We start from the raw sequence: 21,384 nt of genomic DNA, 5'->3' as shown, positions 1-21,384 counted from the left end.
TATTTTTATTTTATTTTATTTTTTTCTTGGTTAATCTTTTTTTTTTTTGAAATTTTTTTCAATATATGAAATTTATTGTCAAATTGGTTTCCATACAACACCCAGTGCTCATCCCAAAAGGTGCCCTCCTCAATACCCATCACCCACCCTCCCCTCCCTCCCACCCCCCATCAACCCTCAGTTTGTTCTCAGTTTTTAAGAGTCTCTTATGCTTTGGCTCTCTCCCACTCTAACCTCCTTTTTTTTTTTCCTTCCCCTCCCCCATGGGTTTCTGTTAAGTTTCTCAGAATCCACATAAAAGTAAAAACATATGGTATCTGTCTTTCTCTGTATGGCTTATTTCACTTAGCATAACACTCTCCAGTTCCATCCACGTTGCTACAAAGGGCCATAGCTCATTCTTTCTCATTGCCACGTAGTACTCCATTGTGTATATAAACCACAATTTCTTTACCCATTCATCAGTTGATGGACATTTAGGCTCTTTCCATAATTTTATTGTATTTTATTTCTGATATGAACCACTGCTCAAAATGTGAATAATTTTGATCTGATATTTATACCTAGATGTTCTTTTAGGGTGACACATAATTAATACTTTTGTTACTGATAGAAATTTTACTTAAGATTACCTGATTCAACATTTTGCAAACTGCTAAGCCACTGGCATTGTCATATTCTGATTAAGATGAAAAATAAATCATGTAACTTCTCACAAGGAAACTCAGGAGGAAATTTCCTGCTTTAATTTTTTTTTTTTTTTTTTTTTTTTGAGAGAGAGGGAGGGAGAGAGAGTGAGGGAGGGAGAAAGGGAGAGAGAATATTTTTTTTTTAATTTTTTTTTCAATGTTTTTATTTTTTATTTATTTTTGGGACAGAGAGAGACAGAGCATGAACGGGGGAGGGGCAGAGAGAGAGGGAGACACAGAATAGGAAACAGGCTCCAGGCTCCGAGCCATCAGCCCAGAGGGGAGAGAGAATCTTAAGCAGGCTCCACCTCAGGGTAGAGCCCAACTCAGAGTTCAATCTCCAGATGGTGAGATGGTGAACCACCCAAGGAATTTCTTGTTTCTAAGCCATTTGTTGTTGTAAGGCAAACTCCACACAGTTTGATTACTCTTTGGATTCGGTCAGTGTTTCATGAAAGTAAGGATAGAGAACCCAGGATACCTTAATGTTTCTAAGGAAATGTTTAAAAAGAAAAAGGAAAAAGGGGCATGTGGGTGGCTAAGACACTTAAACATCCAATTCTTAATTTCAGCTCAGGTCATGATCTTAATGGTTGTGGGAATGAGCCCTGGGTCTGGATCTGCACTGAGCAGGATTGTCTCTCTCTCCCTCTCTCTCTGCCCCTCCCCTGCTCGTGTACACGTCTCTCTCTCAAAGTAAATAAACATTTAATAAAAAAGTAAAGAAAAAAAGTCTTGCATTGGGACTTGACGTAGAATTAATGGAAACACTGGGAAGTGTTTCATGATCATGTTCAAGTGCTGCTAATGGGGACGCAGACCTGCAGGTCACTGAAGCAGAGAATGGAGCCCTGAGACTGCTTCTCATGAGTCACCACTTTGGATGCTGCCTATCTGAGCCCTAAACGTTTCTTTTTTTTTAAGTTTTCTGTTGATATCAGGGAGATAGTCTAATGAGGTACCAAATCCCTAAAATCTTCTTAATAGCAGGAGATAGCTCAGTGCCATACGTGACTCATGGTTTTGGGTAGGGCCAGTGGGAACCTGGAAAATGGCTGCAGTTGAGTCCAGAGAAGAGAGAACCCAAAGTTCTGGATCAGATAGGTAAAGCAGAGGGAAATTGGGGCTTCTCTGTGGGAAGGTTTTAGGGCCAGGTATACCAAGCCTGGACTCCTCTCTAAATGCCAAACATCAGACCGTTGATTGTTTCTCTCAGAGTACAAGGGTAAATGAACTTACCTGTAAAATATTCTCCAAATTCTTGTTCTAGCTTAATTGCACGATCATAGGTTTTCTTCGCTTGTTCCTCTGTTAGACGTTTATTCATCTCCCTGGGAAAATGAGGTTTTGGTATTAGAACATATGGGGAAGTACCTGACAAATCCTGACAAACTAAAATATGTGGCAAAAATGAATCCTGCGGGAGGCACAGTAATCTTAGCAGCTTCCTAGTCCTCATTTGGGATTCTTCTTTGTGGAAATAATTTCAGCAATGAGGACCCCCTCCCAGAGAGCTCACTCTCTTGGTTCCATCCTGGAACCGAGATTGATGCAGAATCTATCTGTTTACGATTTCCTGTCACTGGTTCCTGTTCTGTTCCTGTTCCTGTTCTGTCCTCTGCAGTCACACAGAGTGGGATGAAACCTCTTCCCTCCATGACAGCCACTGGGTTTTAAAATCAAGTGTTCACATGTCCTTTGAGGCTACCACTCCTTCAGAATAAACTGTCCTACTTCATTCATCTGTTCTCTCATTGGATGTGATTTCCAAATCCTAACCTTCCTGGTTACTCTTTGGACTCTTTGACTGACTTGATCTGTCTTAAATATGGGACATAGATTCGAATGAAATCTTCCAGGGGTGGTCAGAAGTGGGAGAAGAGATGGAGAGAAGGGAAGGGACATCACAGCATTTTGTACCTCATCACATCTGACAGAACTAGACTTGATTGTTGGCAGGTCCTGCTTTCACAGAAACCTTTGATTTCTCCACTCTCTGTCCTCCCCAAGGGCTGTGGCTCATCATCAGTGTGTAACAGGAAATGTGTGGAGTGGAGAAACAAAGTGCTTCCTGAGAAAATATTACAGGCCCCTTAGGCATGTGTACTTTCAGGCCAAAGAAGCATTCTGCCACTCTCCCTGCTCAACTTCTGCAAAGGGTGAGTCCCCTCTATAGAAACAAGAGCCCTGAGCTTCTCTGTTTTTGTAATCAGTTGGCTTTACAAGTATCTGCTGAAGGAGGTGTGAATAAATGGACAGAGAGAGAATGTAACAATCAAATGTGCTGGGAGAAAATATTTTCAAATAGATTATAATCAAGCAACCTACATAGGGAGCCAGGGTAGAGGATCTTGGTAAGAATCTCCAGTGTTGACTTGGTCTTGTTGCTCTTCTGATAGGAGAATGGGCTATAAAGGCATTATGCCTGGGATTCTCCCTCTGTCCCTTTTTTTCTGTCAGTCTCTCAACGATGGTGTATATAAGTGATCCTTAATCATTGTGAGATTATTTAAGTCCAACCTAGGCTCAAGGATAAATTCAGTGGGAAGAAAATGGAAAAATAATCCAATCTCCTGATTCCTACTTAGCAGCAGCTTTATCTTTCCATGTCATCTAGGTGTTAAAATTCTTTGCCTACCCAACAAGCTGTACTTCACTAAATAAAAATGATATTGTCTTCCCATTTTTTCTTAATCAAAGACATTTTATTAACCAAAGACTGACCATTCTTTCCTCTGATCATCATACGAATACCAGTGTGGCTGCGCTGGGCTGATAAAAGTCTAGCCAAGAGTGAAGATACCTTGGTTGGCCCACTGGGATGCATCACAGGGGCAAATAGAATATTGAAAGCATTGCTGCCTTTGCATGCCACTGAAGAAGCCAGAGATTAGGGTATGGGACAGGTGGATTTAGAGCAAGTAGCTGTGGCCTGAAGTAATAAAGGGACTTGTAAAGGTAAAAGAGGAGATCTGCTGTCTGAACTCAAAGTTTTGGAGTTCTTTTAAAACAATTTTAGTCAAATAGACTTTCCATTATACCAAGACTTTCCTAAGAGGCTTATTTGGAAAAAAAATTAAAGAACTAAAGTCAGACATTAACATGATTTTAGACATGATCTGATGGCTGCAGTATAAAAAAGTAGCAATTTCCTGAACTCTTGACGTTGAAATAAAGTCATCTCATCCAGAGGGATGGTATCTACAATTCTTCTCCCAAACAGCACGAGCCCCAGAAGCTGAGAGTGCATGTCACCCTTGGGTACAGAAGATGCTGGCCTAATCCCAGGGATACTTTTCATAGAAAGATAGGGTTTTGTTCCAGATGTCAAGAAGTCATGTGGCTCTGGACCTCCTTTGACTTGCCTGCCTCATGCTAGCCTATGTTCTTAAAATTCCCTTTGCACTTACTGTAGCCATGACTGAATTTAGATTTTTATCCTCTAATATATCATCTATTATATACTTTGTCTCCTTGCCTAATTTGCGAGTTCTTTGAGGGCAGAGACCAGGGCTTGTTCATTAGCATGTGTCATGGGGTCTGGCTCAAGACTTATTTGTTGAATGAGTAAGTGAATGGATGAATGGAGAACTGGACAAATAAACATAATTATGATACATTTGAAGACAGCAGTAAACATGGGTCACTGTGGGAGCAAGAAGGCAAAAACAGATTGGGGGTGGCAAGGTAAAGAGACACAGGAAGCTTCACACTGCCATGGCATGGGGGTGAGGAACAGAAGTGGCACAGCGGCACGCTATAAAAAGAACATCTCTTTTATACACGCCCTTGATTTTATGCTCCTCTGAAGAATCAGCTATGTATGTACTAATAAGCTCTGTGGTTTGATGTGGATGATGTACTTGAGAAATAATGTGTGTGATGATGTGTCAATGCCTAAATGTGACAGCCGCCATGCTTTTGTTCCAGTTGACCTAGCATTCACTCCTCCCCGGGGAATGGGCAATCCATGCTAGCTTTGCTCCTAAAGTAAAACCCATGGAAAAGAGTGAACGGGAAAGTAAACATCCAGCCTTTAATAATAAGATCACATTGGTTTGAATGTCACCATTACTGCACTCGAGATTCATGAATATGGCTGCAGCAAATTATGTCGGATTCACTATCTCATTGTGGAAGCCAGCCTTCAGTATGTTTAATTTTCCTTGGTGATAAGTGTCTGTGACAGCGCCCCAGGCAAAACTAAATAAGTCATCTCATAGTTATGGAAGGAAGTAGACCTTTTCCCACCGAGCACCAGATGGGAATGTCTCCCAATATCACACTAAAGCAAATGTGCCAAGGCTGTTTCTCCCTCAGGCTTCACTTCCCTGGGAAGCCATTTATCTCACTGTGTATTTATGATGTGAAAAACTATTTTTCTATTTCTGAAACAGGACTTTAAGATGTTATTCCCCAAAGGTGAGGGCCATTTTTCTATTCTTCATAATGTTGGCATTGCTAATAATATTTATGAAGCTCTTTGCAGATTATAAATCATTTTCACATCATGAAATTCATGGTTGCTTAATTTACTTTGTTCACTACCCAACCTGGTATCCCATATGAAGAGAAATGTGATGCAGGTTATCAAGGATAATACTATCAAGAACTAGTATCTTATCATCAACACATGTTTTTCCATGTACCAGCTATGGGCAAAGCTCTTTATGTTATAATTTAACACTTAAATTCTTGGGGCAGAAGGCACTTCAATGACCTCTTGATTTTATTTCTTCATCCTGGGAAGAACTTTTGTCCATCTTTTATTTATGGGAATAAATACGTCTCTGGTGATTTCCCCAGAGGCTGACTGTGTATTTAACTTAATTCTCTTAGGTTGCAATTCTAGCTACTGCAGCTTGCTTTGCTTCTTCACTCTTCGAGAAGACATGGAACAGCTGGCTGATACCTTTTGCAAGTAATTGTTTCACCTCTGGGATTATGTAATTTCCTTTTCTTTGGTCTTTCCACACACCCTGTTTTCCAGTCTCTGGTTCACTTCTGAACCCGGTCAAATGCTCTAAGATCTCGAGGCCCAACGGGAGGCACATTTGAGCAAAATTGTTGCAACAGACACACTGGCATTATCTCTTGTGGCCTCTTGGAAAGGGTAGTTTATGAGTTTTGTAATGATAAAATGGTTTTATTCCTTTTACAATAAAATAACTTAAAATTTTTAACAGTTATAATAGCTACTATTTATTGAATGCTTACCATATGCTAAAGACCAAATGGAGAACTTTGCATTCATAATCATGTTTAACCTTTGTAGTAGCTGTGAGGTACACATTATTACCTAGTTTAGGTCATAGGTACACATTATGCCTAGTTTAGAGGAGAGGAACTAAATCTGACAGAGGTCAAGCAGCTTGCTGAGGTCACATGACTGATCAGAGGCCAAGGGAAAAAAAACCACACCTAGCCTGACCCATTTTCAAGTCCCTGCTCATAGCCTCTTTGCTCTGCTACTTTTTTTGGCTGCCACAGCCTCGCATTTGTTTGAGAGTTGTCTAGAAAGCAAAGCCAACAATTTGTATCAAATTGCCACTGAAAATATGTTACTTTATAGTAAGGTTGTGAGTATTTGCCCAATTTGTTTACTGATTTTTTTGAAGGAAGATATTTTGTCAGTCCTCTGAAAAATAAAAAGAACAACAAAAAAATCTGAGTCATACAGATTTGCCTGATTCATAAACATGCACTGGTATGGAGCTATTGGTGTGAGTTACAGAAGTGTTACTGCCATGTTGCTAAGAAAACTCCCTTTTAAGGATAGTGGTTTACAGACATGAGGTTTTAAGAAATAAAAGAATTATATGCTAGAAAAAAAATGAAATGTCAATAGAAAGAGTCTAAAATACTGTCTGTTCCCTCTAGAAAAACCCACACATTTAAAAAGATTTACTAATGGAACTGCTTTCAGAAGAAAGAGACAAGCAAAGATGATCACTTCCTCGCATTTGAAAACCAAACCGAACCAACATACCTTTAAAACAACAAAACAAAACAAGCCAAAGGAAAAAAAAAATCACACACACACACACACGCACGCACACACACACACACACACACACACCAACTTGTGAAATGAAAATAAAAATCAAGAAGCATTAGGGAAGACATGTTAGGGAATTACTGACGTTATGTCTCTAGAGGTCCAAAAACATTTTAATGTATTTTTTAAAAAGGAAATGCTTTAAAAAATCAACAATGGAACTTCTGACTTATAAGCATTTGTGACAAAGAGCTGTTAGCAATTTGCTGTGTTATGTGGAACAGGCAGCTGGGTGACAGCCTCCTGTGCACTCCACTTACATGAGAGGTTCCAGAGATTTGGGCTTAATGAAGATGGCAATGGGATAGAGCTGGGCAACTTGTAACCGCTTGATAGCATTTCCTGACACATCAAGTATACAGTGTTTGCCCTGGTAGAAAGAGAAGAAAAATATGGAGTTAATCCAGAAAGAATGATCATAATCCAACCAAAACAAACAAACAAACAAACAAAAAAAAAGTAAGTGTGTCTTAGAGGAAGGTAAGGGATACTGAATTCCTAAAGGTTGATAAAAGGTCATTGCAAAGCATAAATGAAAGTTGACATACAGGGTCATCATCGAATACTTTTGATAACTTGTATTTATGATTCCTTTACTAAGCGCCTGCCACTGGGATAGAGATTTTACATGTGTTATCTCAGTTAGCTTAATTTTCTGAAATAAATATCTGATGTTTCACACAAAGAAGATATGTGGCATTATGTAATGTGACGGGTCCACGCTCATGGAGCTGTCATAATCCGTCTCTGAAGACAACTATCAACAAGAAATTCCCAAATCTATGAGATAGGTATTATCAGCCACATTTTTACAGAAGATAAGACTAAGGCTTAGAAATAATATGTAACTTGCCAAAATCTTAGTGCTAGAAGAAATCAAACCCAAGTCTTGAAGCACTGACAGAATTGTTGGTTGCAATCAATAGATACCTCATTGCTTTACCCTGACCAATGTTGAATCTAAAAGAATGGTAATCACGTGAATTTGGAACAATTCCATAAACATTTGTTGAGTGATTTTATGTGTCCTGCCCTGGATATGCTCAATCTAGTATAGCCAAGGACAGACACCTAAAGAGTTACCTTAACTATTTTATCTTAAGTGCTGAGAGAGAGTGTATGCACTGTGCATATAAATTTCTTGTTTGTTAAATGAAAACCCTATTACATATAGCACACCTCATTTAACTTGGCTTCCACTGCAATGAGTTCTCAGAGCAAGGAGTTGCTTGCTTTATAAAGTATTTCTGGAAAAGTAGATATATTTGCCAAATATGATATTCTAACTCCCGGGGAGAAATGGCCTCATTATGCTGAGGCCAGAAGAACTTTACAAAAGAAGAGAAAAAACATATTGTGCAGATAGGAACAGTCCTAAATCAATAACGGGGGAATAAAAATTGTATGAGTTTCACGTGTATTACCCACGTGAAAACAAAGAGACCCCAATGAATACTTGAGCTCTTCTAGGAGAAACATACTAAGATGGTTCAACCCTATATCACTTAAGTAATTGCAAGTTTGCTATTTGTGAAATACAGCAGCTATACAAGATGTCTAAATGCTGTTTGATTATTCACTGGCCAGAACTTTTCTTTTTTTTTTTAAATTTTTTTTTTCAACGTTTTTTATTTATTTTTGGGACAGAGAGAGACAGAGCATGAACGGGGGAGGGGCAGAGAGAGAGGGAGACACAGAATCGGAAACAGGCTCCAGGCTCCGAGCCATCAGCCCAGAGCCTGACGCGGGGCTCGAACTCACGGACCGCGAGATCATGACCTGGCTGAAGTCGGACGCTTAACCGACTGCGCCACCCAGGCGCCCCTGGCCAGAACTTTTCAAGTTAACAAAGGTTATAGCTACATTTCAAAGGGGAGAACAGATGTAATAATCAGGAAAATGGTTAGAAACAATATGATGAAGCTCATATAACCTAATTTTTGAGAGAGAGGAAGAGACACAGCTTTCTTCCTGTATTCTCAGATAGACATTAAAATTTCTTCTTTAATTTTTTATCAGTACATCAAAAAGTTGTGTCAAATCAAATAAAATCAACCCAACAAGTATGAATTGTATAACAAATGTATTGGTTCTTAACTCTTTTCTTTTCTCTCATAAAATAAATCCTCTGTGTTGACAGATTAGGAACACTCTATAGGCAGATCTTTTTTTTTTTTTTTTTTGATAGAGAAAGAGAGCTTTTGCATAAGTAGGAGAGAAGGAGGAGAGATGGGGGAGGGGCAGAGGGGCAGAGAATCTTAAGCAGGCTCCACACCTAGCACAGAACCCGAAGTGGGGCACAAACTCACGAACCATGAGATAATGACCTGAGCTGAAGTTGAGTTAGATGCTTAATTGACTGAGCCACCCAGACACCCCTCTCTATCTATAGGCAGATCTTAAAGCCACATTCAAGTGCCTTCCTATCCTGTTCTCTCTTGAACATTCTCTTCTTTTTTATGCCTTCGATATTACCAGCAAGAAGGGAATTACAGTATTCAAACCCCACTAAGTTGAAATTTCTGCCAACAGTAGGCTAGTCCCTAGCCCTCTTCATCTACCTACTCCTCCACCAAGAGAGTGTCAAGTTTTCAGGGAGATAAAATGTAACTCCTGCTAACAAAAAGAATTGAGGTTCCTGATCTAAACAACCAAGAGTTACAAAGCTTCCTTAATAAATTCAAAGCTGTTTACTGGGGCCAAAGATGAGTGAGTCAAGGACAAAGTGAATTTCCATAAACTTCAAGCTGTTAATTGCCTTTAGGTTTATAACACCTTCCTCCCCACAAGTCAGTCAGCATACTTTACTGAGATTAGAACAAAGATTAATGACCTTGTTCTAAAGTGATTCTCTGCTTAGAGGTCTTAAAAGGAATATTTAATCAAAATTTACACCTGCAATCAGGAAAGAGTAATGACCAAACAATGCAGTTTGCCACCTGGGAACCTTCTTTAGGGGAGGTATAAGATGATTGGTGAACATACCCTTTCTGCTACAAATCTCACAGACTGCACACTAGTTCCATATAAATTGTCATTGTACTGGCCAGCTTCTATAAACTTGTGCTCTTGGATATCTTTCTCCATTTGTTCTCTGGAAATGACAAAGTGATAGTCTCTGCCATCCACCTCATAGTCCCTCTTTGGCCTCGTAGTATCTATATAAAACAAAAATAATAAAATTAAGGTAATTTATATTCATAAATGTCCTTTACAGTTATTTTCTTTACCATACCCCCAACACAGATATACAAAAATATGTAATATGACATAGTAACAGGTACCAGTTAGCCTCTCACTGTAAGCAACTACAAAATTAGACAAAGTATATGGAACAGCCATTGCCAGGCATCAGACAACAGGCAACACAAGGCTGTGATCTTGAGAGAGGAGAAACCCACGAGGGGAACTCTATATTCATTCCACCTCCATTTCCAAGAGGGAAGTCTAGGGCTTATATAGTGCTAGGAGACACTGGAGTTCACTCAGAACTGGGCATTTGGTTGAGTACCTGAAAAGGCCAAAATTTAGAAGGATACTCTAGATTTATTCTAAACCTATCTTCACAAAGTGTGTAACCAAGTCATAACTGAAGAAGCCGATTTGCCAGTAAATTATTATCAGCCAGAACAAAAACAATATTCTATAAAGAAAGATAACCAAATCTGGACTGTCAGTAATGTAGTGTCACAATGTCTAATACACAATTAAAGATTATAGGACACACAAAACAACAACAACAACAACAACAACAACAAAAACAAGAAAGTGTGTCATATAACCAGTAGGGAGAAAAAAATGGATATACAGTAAAAACACATTTAGGGATTTAAAAAGATGTAAAAGGTAAGACTAAAAGTCTTAAGGTAAGACTAAAAGTCATCAACTCTAACCATGGTTAGAGGTGGTTAAACTTCTTGGTAGGAAGAGAAGGGAAAACAATTTATCAGTATAAATAAAAGTTGTTAAAATATTTCCAATCTTTGATTCAGGTACTCTCTTCCTAGGAATCTATCTTAAAAATTATCAAAGATTCAGATATAGATTTATCCACATAGATATTCATTATATTAATTTATAAATTACAAATAATAATTATAACATAATTACAACTAGAGAAAAGCAGAGACATCCCCAAATACTCATAAATGAGGAATGATTAATTATTATATAATAATTTAAAATATTTATATGAAATTTCAAATACTTTAAAAATACTTTTAAGCCAAAAAAAATTGTATACATCCAAAATGTACCCAATCAGAGGAGAAAATGTGTGCATAGAAAGAAGGACTAGGTAAAAATCTATGAAAATATTAACAATGATGTTATCTCTGGATCCTATGTGAAATTCTGTATATTTTTTATTTTCTTGTTTAACTTTCTTTTTGGCATTTTCCAAGTTTTGTACAATGAACACCCATTAGTTACCGTAAAATAGTGCTATTAAAACAAGAGAAAGAGCACAAGGTAGAGGGAAAAGTAGGAATGGTGTTTAAGGACCATCTGGGTTTTTTTCTTTCCAAAGTGGGGAAACACACTGGAGGCTGCTATGAATGGAGTAGGGTTTGTCTGGATCGTTTATGTCTGGACACCTTCTCAAGATATTCTCTGTGGCAGGATCCTTTCCCAGAGTCCTTGCTGGAATAGTTTCATGACATACAGCAATCACCCTAGCTCCCTTCTGTGAACTCACACACATGCAACTCCTGCTATTGTTAGGTATTCTGGGTGACATCTGCAGTGCTGAGGTGTTAGAGACACTTCAAAGCATACAAAAAGCTTAAAAATGTGGAATGAGAAAAAAATATTTGTTGGAATCAGATTTAAGAGCTCAATTACCTAATAAATTGAAATTACTTGGTGGGGGGAGGTTCTGTTTACACACACACACACACACACACACACACACAGAAGGCCTCTACACATATCTATGTGACACAGTGGCAGTAGTGGGTGAATGGGAAGGTGTGGTGCATGGGAGGAAGTAGAGCAGATGGATCCTTAGAGGGCTATAAACAGAGGGACCAGAAGACCTGATGATTGTTCATAAGGACGAGAAAGCAGATTAAAGTCCACAATGGCCTGCAGCATAGATTAAGGTTTTATACACCTTCTTGTCTTCATCCTCTCAATACCTTAGACTGTTATCACACATGTTTTGGGATTGGCACATGGCCCTAAGTCATCCTGAGATGATTTTAATATGTGGCTTTGTTTCTGATCTCTCTTATTCTAAGGGAAAAGATGCTTCCATGGCATTTCAATCAATTTATAAGAACAGACTGATGACTATCAATAATCTTATGCTATTTTAAATGCTATGGGAGTTATAAAGAAAGTATTTATCTTGCCTCCTAGGGGACCACAGTCAGTTTGGAGAACATATTATGTTCACTAAATAGAGGACAATATATGGCAGCACTGATGAAAAGTGTTAAGCAGAGAAAATTAAGTAAGGTGCTCAGATTAAAAAAAGATGCTCAGATAATAGGTAACTGACAGTATTGCATCAGTGGAGAGACCATCAGAGGAACAGAATTATACCTTATCGTCTCAAAAGGAGTCGAGCTTTTCTTCTAGCAAGATGAGAAATGATACTTACGAGGCACACAGGAGCCAAATTTATCAGGGAATTCAGATATCAAGTCATCATTGATCCGATCCTTCATGGGACCCAGGATAATCACTGGCCGGGTATAGTTTACTGCAAAGAGGAAAGGGAAGAGGCAAATGAGGAGGAAGACTTGGACATGACTGCAAAACTGTTCTGCATGGGTGAGTGCTAAGGCAAAAATGCCAAACAGAACTGGTGAGGGCGTTACTTCATTGGATGAATTGCCCATACAGCCCTGCATGAGAAATTGATGTTCAACATTCAGTATATTGGCTGTGCCTACTTTCTGGAATTTACCAATAGGGAAAAGCAACTGCAGTGTCTGTCAATGAAAAGAAGCATCTGGAAGAGTTTTGCTTACTCTCAGGTTTTGCCTTACAGTGTCAAAACAACTACTGAATTTAGTCAGTTGAATGGGTGAAAAAAGATTCCAAAGCAGCTGTTTGGCCATTGTTTAGATAATGACTTTAAGAAGCAATTGTTAGTATAATGACACCTTATGTTTTTATAATTTCTTTTCCTCAGCTCCAAATACTCTCTATTCTCTTCTGGGGTTTTCCTAATTCCTTTGTATCATGACGTTAGAAAGAACTCTAAAGTCCATTTGGTACAACTCCTCCTCGATGCTTGAATCTTCTCAGCAATATGCTTGTCAATAGTCATTAGCCTCCCAGAAAAAGAAATACAGGCTTCTGGAGCAGCTCAGAAGATGGCTTGTATCTTAGGACAGGTCTGCTAGAAAGCCTTTCTCAATTCTTTTTTTTTTTTTTAAAATTTTTTTTTTCAACGTTTATTTTTGGGACAGAGAGAGACAGAGCATGAACGGGGAAGGGGCAGAGAGAGAGGGAGACACAGAATTGGAAACAGGCTCCAGGCTCTGAGCCATCAGCCCAGAGCCCGACGCGGGGCTCGAACTCACGGACCGCGAGATCGTGACCTGGCTGAAGTCGGACACTCAACCGACTGTGCCACCCAGGCGCCCCGCCTTTCTCAATTCTAAGTGGACATCAGTCTCCCAGGAGATTTTATCCATTTGTCCTTTAGGTGGGGCTTTTTAGTGATTCGATGGGCTCCTTCCACTTAGGACCACTCATCTGGAAGGTAGCTCCATCCCCGTGGGAGCTGTCACTGCCCATGCTTAGCAAGGAAGTTGTTTATTTGATGATAGAGCCAATGAGAGAGCAGAGACTAGTCTGGGGACAGTGGAGCATTAGGCTGAGTTTATCATCCTTAGTCCTTCACTCTTTGGCTGCTATAATGATGTCACCTGATGTGGCCTGGAAATCAGGAACCAGAGCATGCTGGGAAACTTACTTTCCTGCCTTGTGACAGGCTCATAAGAAAGAATGAAGTCTTCTTGCCCTCCTGAGAAGAGAAGAAAGGAAAATTACAGTGAACTAACAACCAGTCATATACCACACACCACAGCTACAAGCCCTGCTCTGAAACACAGGAAATAGACACAGTTCAGGGGTCATTTTCCTTGCTCTCTCTCCTTGAGCCATCCCCCCAAATCCCTTCATCATCCTCATAAAACTCTTTAGCACTATTATAGTATCAGGTTATTGATGGTCATAACTCTAAGCAATGACTGGAGGCTAACTACCTGCAGTTCAGCAGGGCAGTGACCTATGAGACTGCCTTCTTTCTGATGCTGAGAAGTGGAGTCCCTATTACTTATACTTATAATGAAACCATTCAGTTCTAGGAGAGGTCCATCCAATAGTTTGTTTCCACATTATCAGAATTCCTGGACCTGATATTTCATCTTGTATTTAATTTCCCAAAAAAGCACATTGTTCAAAATCAAGTGTCTGCTTGGTTCATTTATGTTGCAAAAACTTCATCAGCATATACCATGGGACACGGAAGATTTTACTGTAATGGTAATTCATTAAGAAAATGCTGGATCAGTTCAAGGAGATAAAAAATTGAGGAGGCCTCTAAATCACTGATTAGAATCACTGCTAAATCTAGCCTTAAAACTTTGGAAAGAGAACTAAGGAAGACAACGTAATAAAAGTGTCAGCCCCTCCAATGACATTTACTACAGGCCTTCTGATTCACAGTGAGCCTCAAGTCAACAAATAACTATGGAAAGTTAATTGGTTTTAGGCTATTACTTTTTCAAACATGTGTTTCACCCAGTTGATGAACTGGGCATGAGATTAGCCTGATTCAGCTGTGAACCCAGAAGGGTCTACTCTTTTCTCCTCATTAGGCCCAGTACTGATAGCCTTTTGATACAGAAATAGTTTAGAGCTATTGGAAAGGACTTCCTGTATGCTGTTCTGTAGAGGAGTGTTTTAGGAGGTATTTTTTCCTGAGACCAAAGGGCCATGCATCTCATTGCTTTCTCTTCTCAACCCCCTAGATATACATTCCATCGTCAATATCATGTGCTCCTCCTTCAATAACTACAGAATCAGGAAAAGTGAGTTAATTTCATAAAAGGAATTAATATTTACAAACAGTTTTGATGACAACTAATTTAGGAGGTATTAGGCAATATATGGATAAAGCTGTGAAGCATAGACGTCTTCCCTGGAGACTAGGTAGCTGGGATGAGGAAGGGGTTGAGAGTATCTTACTTTTTCAAGTGTGAGAAATGGCACCAGGCCAGAGTCATATCTCTTTTCACCTTCAAGCAAGTTTACCCTGAGAATGGCACTGCTAGACTAAGCTACTTCCTCATGACATGGAGAATGAGCTTTGATGTTCCTTCTCAGTGACATCTACTCATGGCTGCTCCAGGGATGGTCAGGGACTTTTCCACACCTGGTCACAGGTTTAGTATGTGAGGAGTCAGAGTCACAATTATTATTTTTTATTCAGTACAATATGATTCCCTTTTATAAACTAAACAGCTGAAATTTACACAGTCTAGGCCAAAAAATAATGAAAGTGATTGACTTCAGTTGTCTAAAGCCTGAGACAGGTAGAGGTCATAGGAATTCAGAAGGTAACTGTTAAAATGGTTGGGGACAAAGTATAGCTTTGGGGCTAGCAACATGGCAGACTAGTACTGCAGTGTTAGACTGTAACTTTACGGGGAAATCTTTATGGAACGATTAATATGTGAGAGGAGAATCCTGATCACTGGGCAACAAAGATTTTAAACACCAGGAGATAGCCTCTCTACTACTAGACAAGGAACTACATAAAGGCAAGGACTGGGTTGCATTTACCAATGGTGTCCCAGTGTTCATCATAGAAAAAAATGTCAATGAATTTGCATTCTGATTTTAGTGGTAGGAAATGGGATGAGTAATGAGGCCAAAGATAGGTTTTACTTTATGTTTCTGTCTGGATGCTTTCATTTTGGGAAGTGTGGTTTTCTCGAAATAAATATAACACGTCATGTTCCCATAGGAATCTTTTTCCAATGTCCTTACAGATCATTCTGATGGGACAGTCTAAAGGCAAACCTTAAACAAGATATTTGGTGTCAGGATGTTTAATTTGTGATTCAGAAAACTAGGACAAAGCAACACAGCTTTGATTAACTTTGTTCAAGAGTTCTGTAGTTCTTTTGTTTATCCACTGCTTTCTGGTTTACTTTCTAACTTACAAAATGCATTGGTTCTTGTTCACAGCAGGAAGACTGGTGGTAGCATCCTTTTGTCAGGGTCCATCCCACTTCCAAAGACCCTGTACCAATCAAGTACTATGTTAGGAAGCCTGCAGGGAAGCTGTCATGGATGGGATTACATAATAGCTGTGATTACAGCACCTCAAGCCAATTTTTACTTTCATGTGTGGGAACGAAAAGGTCTACAGGGAATGTGAAGGAGACTAAGAGAAGGGGGGAAAAGAGTCACAGTAATAAAGGAAAGACAATTCACATCTGTATGACCATAAAGGGCTTTCACACCCATTGTTTTCTATTTTTCACAGCCATTTCTGTTGAGGTCGGTGTTCTAATGAACCCCATTTTACAGATGAAGAAGCTGAGGCTTGGAGATGTTAATGGGGCTTGTTTCCTCAGTTATTAAGTAGTGGAGTCAAGATTTAAAACCACACCTTTTTTGACTACTCAAAGGGATGTAGAATTTTCTGTTGGGATGGGGATAAAAGGGACACCTTACCAATGAACAAAGAATGGGTGGCAAACTTAGGAGCTGAACCCAGGTCAGAGTTACTGGGAGGCCATACAGTGCTCCATCTATAAACACCAACTGTTTTTTTTGTTAATGCTGCTGTGTGTCATCTCTGTACAATAGTCATTCTTAGTAGTTTTTCTATTTTTTTCTCAGGAGGTGTTGGCACTTAGAAATAACAGCTAACAAAAAGGTACAAACTATTACTTGGCCTTGTTTTGGCAAGTGCATGGCTGAAAGTGGGAGAGCAGCACAGTGCTGTGTGCAGAGAGCTGCAACTGTCAGGGAGTCAGCAGAGGCCTCTGTTAACAGTCTCCGTGAGACCTTTGTGTTTAAACTGGAAGCAAGTCACAACTAGAGGGACTCAGAGTAAGACCTTCAGATGTCCTCATGATCTAGAAAAGCAAGTTGGTGTTTGTTAGGAGTTTTTAGAAACTAGAAAAGAGAGAGGAGGGAAGGGAAGACCAGGGGCAGTACACTTAATGTTCTAAATTTAGTGTGTAGCACCTGCATTTGATGATTATTAAAAATAAATTAGGTTCTTAGAGGTATGGAACATCAGTGCTAAGAAAGGGTTTGGAGCTCATGTGATTCATAGATGGCAAGTATGGAACACACGCTGTCACTCCCCCATTTCGTGCCCTTGATAAGCATCACAGATTGATCTTTGCCCCCATTACTGCTGGGCTTCAACTTGGCCTCAGTACTTTTCAATACAATTCTTCTGGTGGCTGTTACCCATGGGTCAGCATTGGGATCTTGGTTAAAATCTGCCTGCCATCTCTGTTGTAACTCAGGCTACTCAATTTATATAAGAGAGAACTGAGGTTCAAAGATGATGGGTGATTTCTTCAAGGTCACATAGTGAATTGGTGGTTCAGTGTCTCCATAGGAGTTCAGAAGATTAAATCAGTTAATGTACACAGAAAGCCAGGCTTAGTGCACAGTTAATGCTACATAAATGTTTCTGCTTGTATTAATTCAGTAGCCGGTATGGAATAGTTGAAATGTACTGTATAAAACATAAAGAGGCTTGGATTACAAACTATATGGCAGAGTGACAATGTATGGAATTCAGAAGTAAAATCTCTTGCAGGTTTTATAATGCCACTATATTATGCAGCCTCTTGAAGCTTTAGCTTCCTCATCTGTAAAATGGAATGTTAATATAAGACATATCTCACTGTTTTATTGCAGAAATCAAGTAAGAAAATATATAATGAAAAATTGCTTTACAAAGTCCAAACAACTAGAGGATTTATAAGGGCAATCCTTGAGCAGAGTGGAGAAAGGAGAAGAATATGGGCTTTTTTTGATGGATTCCAGTGGAAAAGTTTTGGGTCTCCTCATATCAGCACTCAGTTACATTCAGATCATTTTGAAAATCCTACTTAACTGATGAACACCAATAGAATAGAAAGATAATCATCAGTTCCCCTCTACCAGTGATGACATAAAGAACTTTATGAGCTTTGGGGAAGACAGGTCTCAGCTGTAGAGACTTGCAGGCTTCATTATGCCTACATGGATGGTCTTTATTGCATCCTAATATGAGGACGTTTGAAAGCTAAGATACAAAAACCACCACAGATACAAGCCTTCACTGTACTACTCTGTTGACAGAGAGAAATCTGGAATTAGTCCTTAATTAAGAGAGTTTTGAGGGGGTATTTTGCAGAATTACACAAGGTGTGCTGTAGTTAACTGCATTATAGCTAGTGCTAGTACAGTTGGGCTTTGAAAAATTCTTTTTTTATAATGCTTGAGATGGTGCAGGAAATGTCTGAGCTGTTTATTAGAAATTGAGGTTTGTGTAAGTGTGTGTGCATGTGTGTATATCTCAGGAAATACATGTGGCTTCACTTAAGGTTGTCACAACATATGAGTCCCGGATGCAGTGTGAATGGTACCTCTGGGGCTCTGAGACATCCTGGTCTGGGACTTTGTTTTGACCACTGACCTTTTAAAGCCACTGTGTCCCAGAGTGGACACAGAATGGTTCTAAGAGTAAAAAAATAATACCTGGACAACAGTGAACGAGGGTCTTTATAGTATTTGTCTATACTACTGTTCATAAACATAAAAGTTAGTCATAATTACAGCAAAACCCAGGAATTAAATACAAAAATGCAGTTATTTTGATTTCAAAATGGCAATTTTCTGAAAACAATGTCTGTTCCAACCATGGCATGTTGCAAGTCTCCATGCCTTCTTTCCTGCCACTGCCCTACCTGGAAATTTCTTCCTCAACTTGTCTAGCTGGCAAGCACCTCATCTTTCCAAAACTCAGCTCAAAGGTTACTTCCTTTGAAATCATCTCTGAAGTCTCTCCTATTCTTCAGCAAGACTTTTACCCTAGAAACTGCTGCACTTTGTGTATTTTGTTGTTGTTTGAGTGCTGAGTTCTAGAGTTGGTTGAGATTCATACTGGCTCTCAAGGTGCCTGTGAGGAGAGTATGGCATGGTAGATGTTGACTGAATAAATGAATAATCCTCCATAATTCCTCATATTTCCATCCTGGGGAAAGATGGAAATTTTTCCTCTGAGCTACAACAAAGGCTGTTCTTACTTTTATTCATTTGTGAAGAAAGCAATCTGAGTGGCTGAACTGTAACCTCAGATGAGACCCAGGCCAATATAGATTATTGGACTCTACATTTGCTCTCCTAATGTCATAGAGTCCAGCTCCAATTCTTCTCTCTTCTCATAGATAATTCAAGCTGCTGCAAGTGCTTATTTTATTCACCCAGTAAATATTTATGTGCACCTACTATTTGATAATGAAGACTTATTGACGTCATCTTAGAGCATCACCACCAAAAACTTAAGCAGCTGAAAGCATTGGGCCAATTTTTCTAACTTAATTATTCTGGGAAGAATATTCCTACCCCTGAAAGAGAAAACAGCGGCCTCTAAAATACTCTAAGAAGGATTTACAAAGAAAAGCACAGTTCTTATATCTACTTTCTGTAAAGAGAATTGAAAGGAGAAGGTATGATGTTTCCCCTTTCTATACCTGCGTCTGCAGGATGGAAGCACAACACTCAGAACTGAATATCAGAGAAACTAGGGCCATTGGTCCTGTGAAACCCTACACACAAGTTATATTTTTCCTTATACTAAATTGAGGGTACCTCATGTGTCAGGAAGGCAATTTTTGGTCACTTTTTCTTGGCCTGGTTTCTCTTCGTTTTAAAATTCAATGAAGGGAAGGGGGAGGCAAGTGTTTTGCCAGTTTGGGAAAATCATAAAATTTTAAGAGTGGGAAGAAGGGAAAAACATTAAGGCTCATGTTGAGAACAAGAACCCTTTGATACCTTTCACCAATAAGACTTGCCATTCTGTTGTGGAAGAAAATTAGGTGGTTCTAATATTATCTGATTGATCAAAGGTATCTGTTTTCATTTCATCTTCCTCCTCTGGTCCCTCCCTCCATCTGGCACTTTTCTTCTTTTGTGCTTTTTTCTATTTGTTACCAATCTGATTCTATGAAGTCTTTCTCAAAATCCACATTGAATCTGTCACATTCCAAGAATACCAGTGGGTACCTCACCACAAAAAAGGCATGGTTTTATAACATAACCATGCTGTAATGGAAGGAAAAAAATAAAGAGTGTTTTACTTTTAATTAATACACGATTCAAAGGGGAAAAAAAACCCAACCAATTTCTGTCTTGGTAGCTGTGGATCATTTGTATTGGGCCTGTAGTTTTCTAATATCCTCAGTAATTGCTTTTGAGTAAACCCATTTTATGAAGGAGGGCAAATAAATATTATAGAAGTTGTGAGGATCCCAGTAGTAATATGTACCTACGTTGGTCACCAAAAACCAGTAAGAGGTGGCAAGAAACCACAAGAATGCATCACAGGGATTGCTTGGTGTTTGGTGAAAATTTTTATACACTAAGCAAATGGCTTGAGGTGACCCAAAAAAGACCAGAGATAATTTTTATCACCTACCTTTTCAGAAAGTTAAGCTTTCTGATCCAAGATTTGTTAACTTAAAAAAAAAAAGTGAGTTCCTTCAACATTAGAGGATGAAACTTTTTCATCACTTCCCAACCATCAAAAAAAATAAAGTTAGATATATCACAGTATCTACCTTAAAATATTAATCAAGGAGAGAAGAGATATAAAAGTTCACACTCAATTTAAAAGGAACACTGTAATTTCTCAAGCTTTCTCTCGCAAAGGGGAGCCAGGAACAGAAAGTAAAGGCAAAGTGAGAGGGGAAATCAAACTTTTCATCCCTCCTGCAGGGAGTTTTAATTATGTTAGGGGGCAGAATGTCAAAGTCCACCAGGTTGAACTTTCCCATCTTCTCTGGGAGAAGTGCATCAGCAGACCGCAGCCAACAGAGGCTGGAATTGTTTACTAGCAAGACTGCTACTGCCTGCACAGATCACAAAAGAGTCCACAGATGGCCCTAGTGTCTTTTGTATCTTTCCACATCAAACGACGATTTCATTTCAAGCCATTTGCTTTGGATGAGGATGATAAAGGGCAGCAATTGGAACACAACAACAGCAAAAATCTGAAGTGACCACCACAGGCAATGGAGCAATTGCAAAGGAAAGAACCACAAACCAAAGCAATAACTTACGGTAGCTACTTTCGCTATCGCTGGCATTAGAAGAAACATGTTCTGCAAGAACAGCACAGCAAATTAAAGAAATACCAAGCATTGGAGAGCAGCCAGAACGCGAAGGAATACATTCATGCATGGCTACTACAAGTGTAAGCAGAAGGCAAGGGAAAGGCTGCAGAAGAGACGGCATTAAGAAAACTCCGTAAGATACAAAAGATGAAAACTTTATCTCCATTTTACAGGAAGCTGCTACTTGATTGCTGGGGCTTCTTTTTCGTAAACAGGAAAGCACCTTTAATCACAAAAAATGTATAATGTCCATCTAAGCACT

The 21,384-nt window shown here is 39.2% G+C and overlaps 1 protein-coding gene across 27 annotated transcripts in view; it reads right to left on the bottom strand.

Moving 5' to 3' along the window:
* The window catches only part of DLG2 (discs large MAGUK scaffold protein 2), a 2,054,427-nt gene that overhangs the window by 5,595 nt on the left and 2,027,448 nt on the right, over positions 1-21,384 (bottom strand). For 14 of the 27 annotated variants that reach the window (XM_023239374.2, XM_045039809.1, XM_045039812.1 and 11 more), the window contains 6 exons: positions 21,069-21,110; positions 13,679-13,729; positions 12,353-12,454; positions 9,733-9,905; positions 7,008-7,117; positions 1,929-2,020 (listed from right to left, as the gene is read on the bottom strand). In XM_023239374.2, the coding sequence (XP_023095142.1) occupies positions 1,929-2,020; positions 7,008-7,117; positions 9,733-9,905; positions 12,353-12,454; positions 13,679-13,729; positions 21,069-21,110 (570 nt within the window). The remainder of the gene's footprint in view (positions 1-1,928; positions 2,021-7,007; positions 7,118-9,732; positions 9,906-12,352; positions 12,455-13,678; positions 13,730-21,068; positions 21,111-21,384) is intronic. The other 13 variants (XM_045039811.1, XM_045039813.1, XM_045039816.1 and 10 more) reach the window with 1 other exon arrangement.

Source organism: Felis catus, chromosome D1 (assembly GCF_018350175.1).
Source record: "Felis catus isolate Fca126 chromosome D1, F.catus_Fca126_mat1.0, whole genome shotgun sequence".
In the NCBI taxonomy this organism is placed as follows: Eukaryota; Metazoa; Chordata; class Mammalia; order Carnivora; family Felidae; genus Felis; species Felis catus.
Note: the sequence above shows the minus strand (reverse complement) of the source record. Positions and strands in the feature narration are given on the sequence as shown.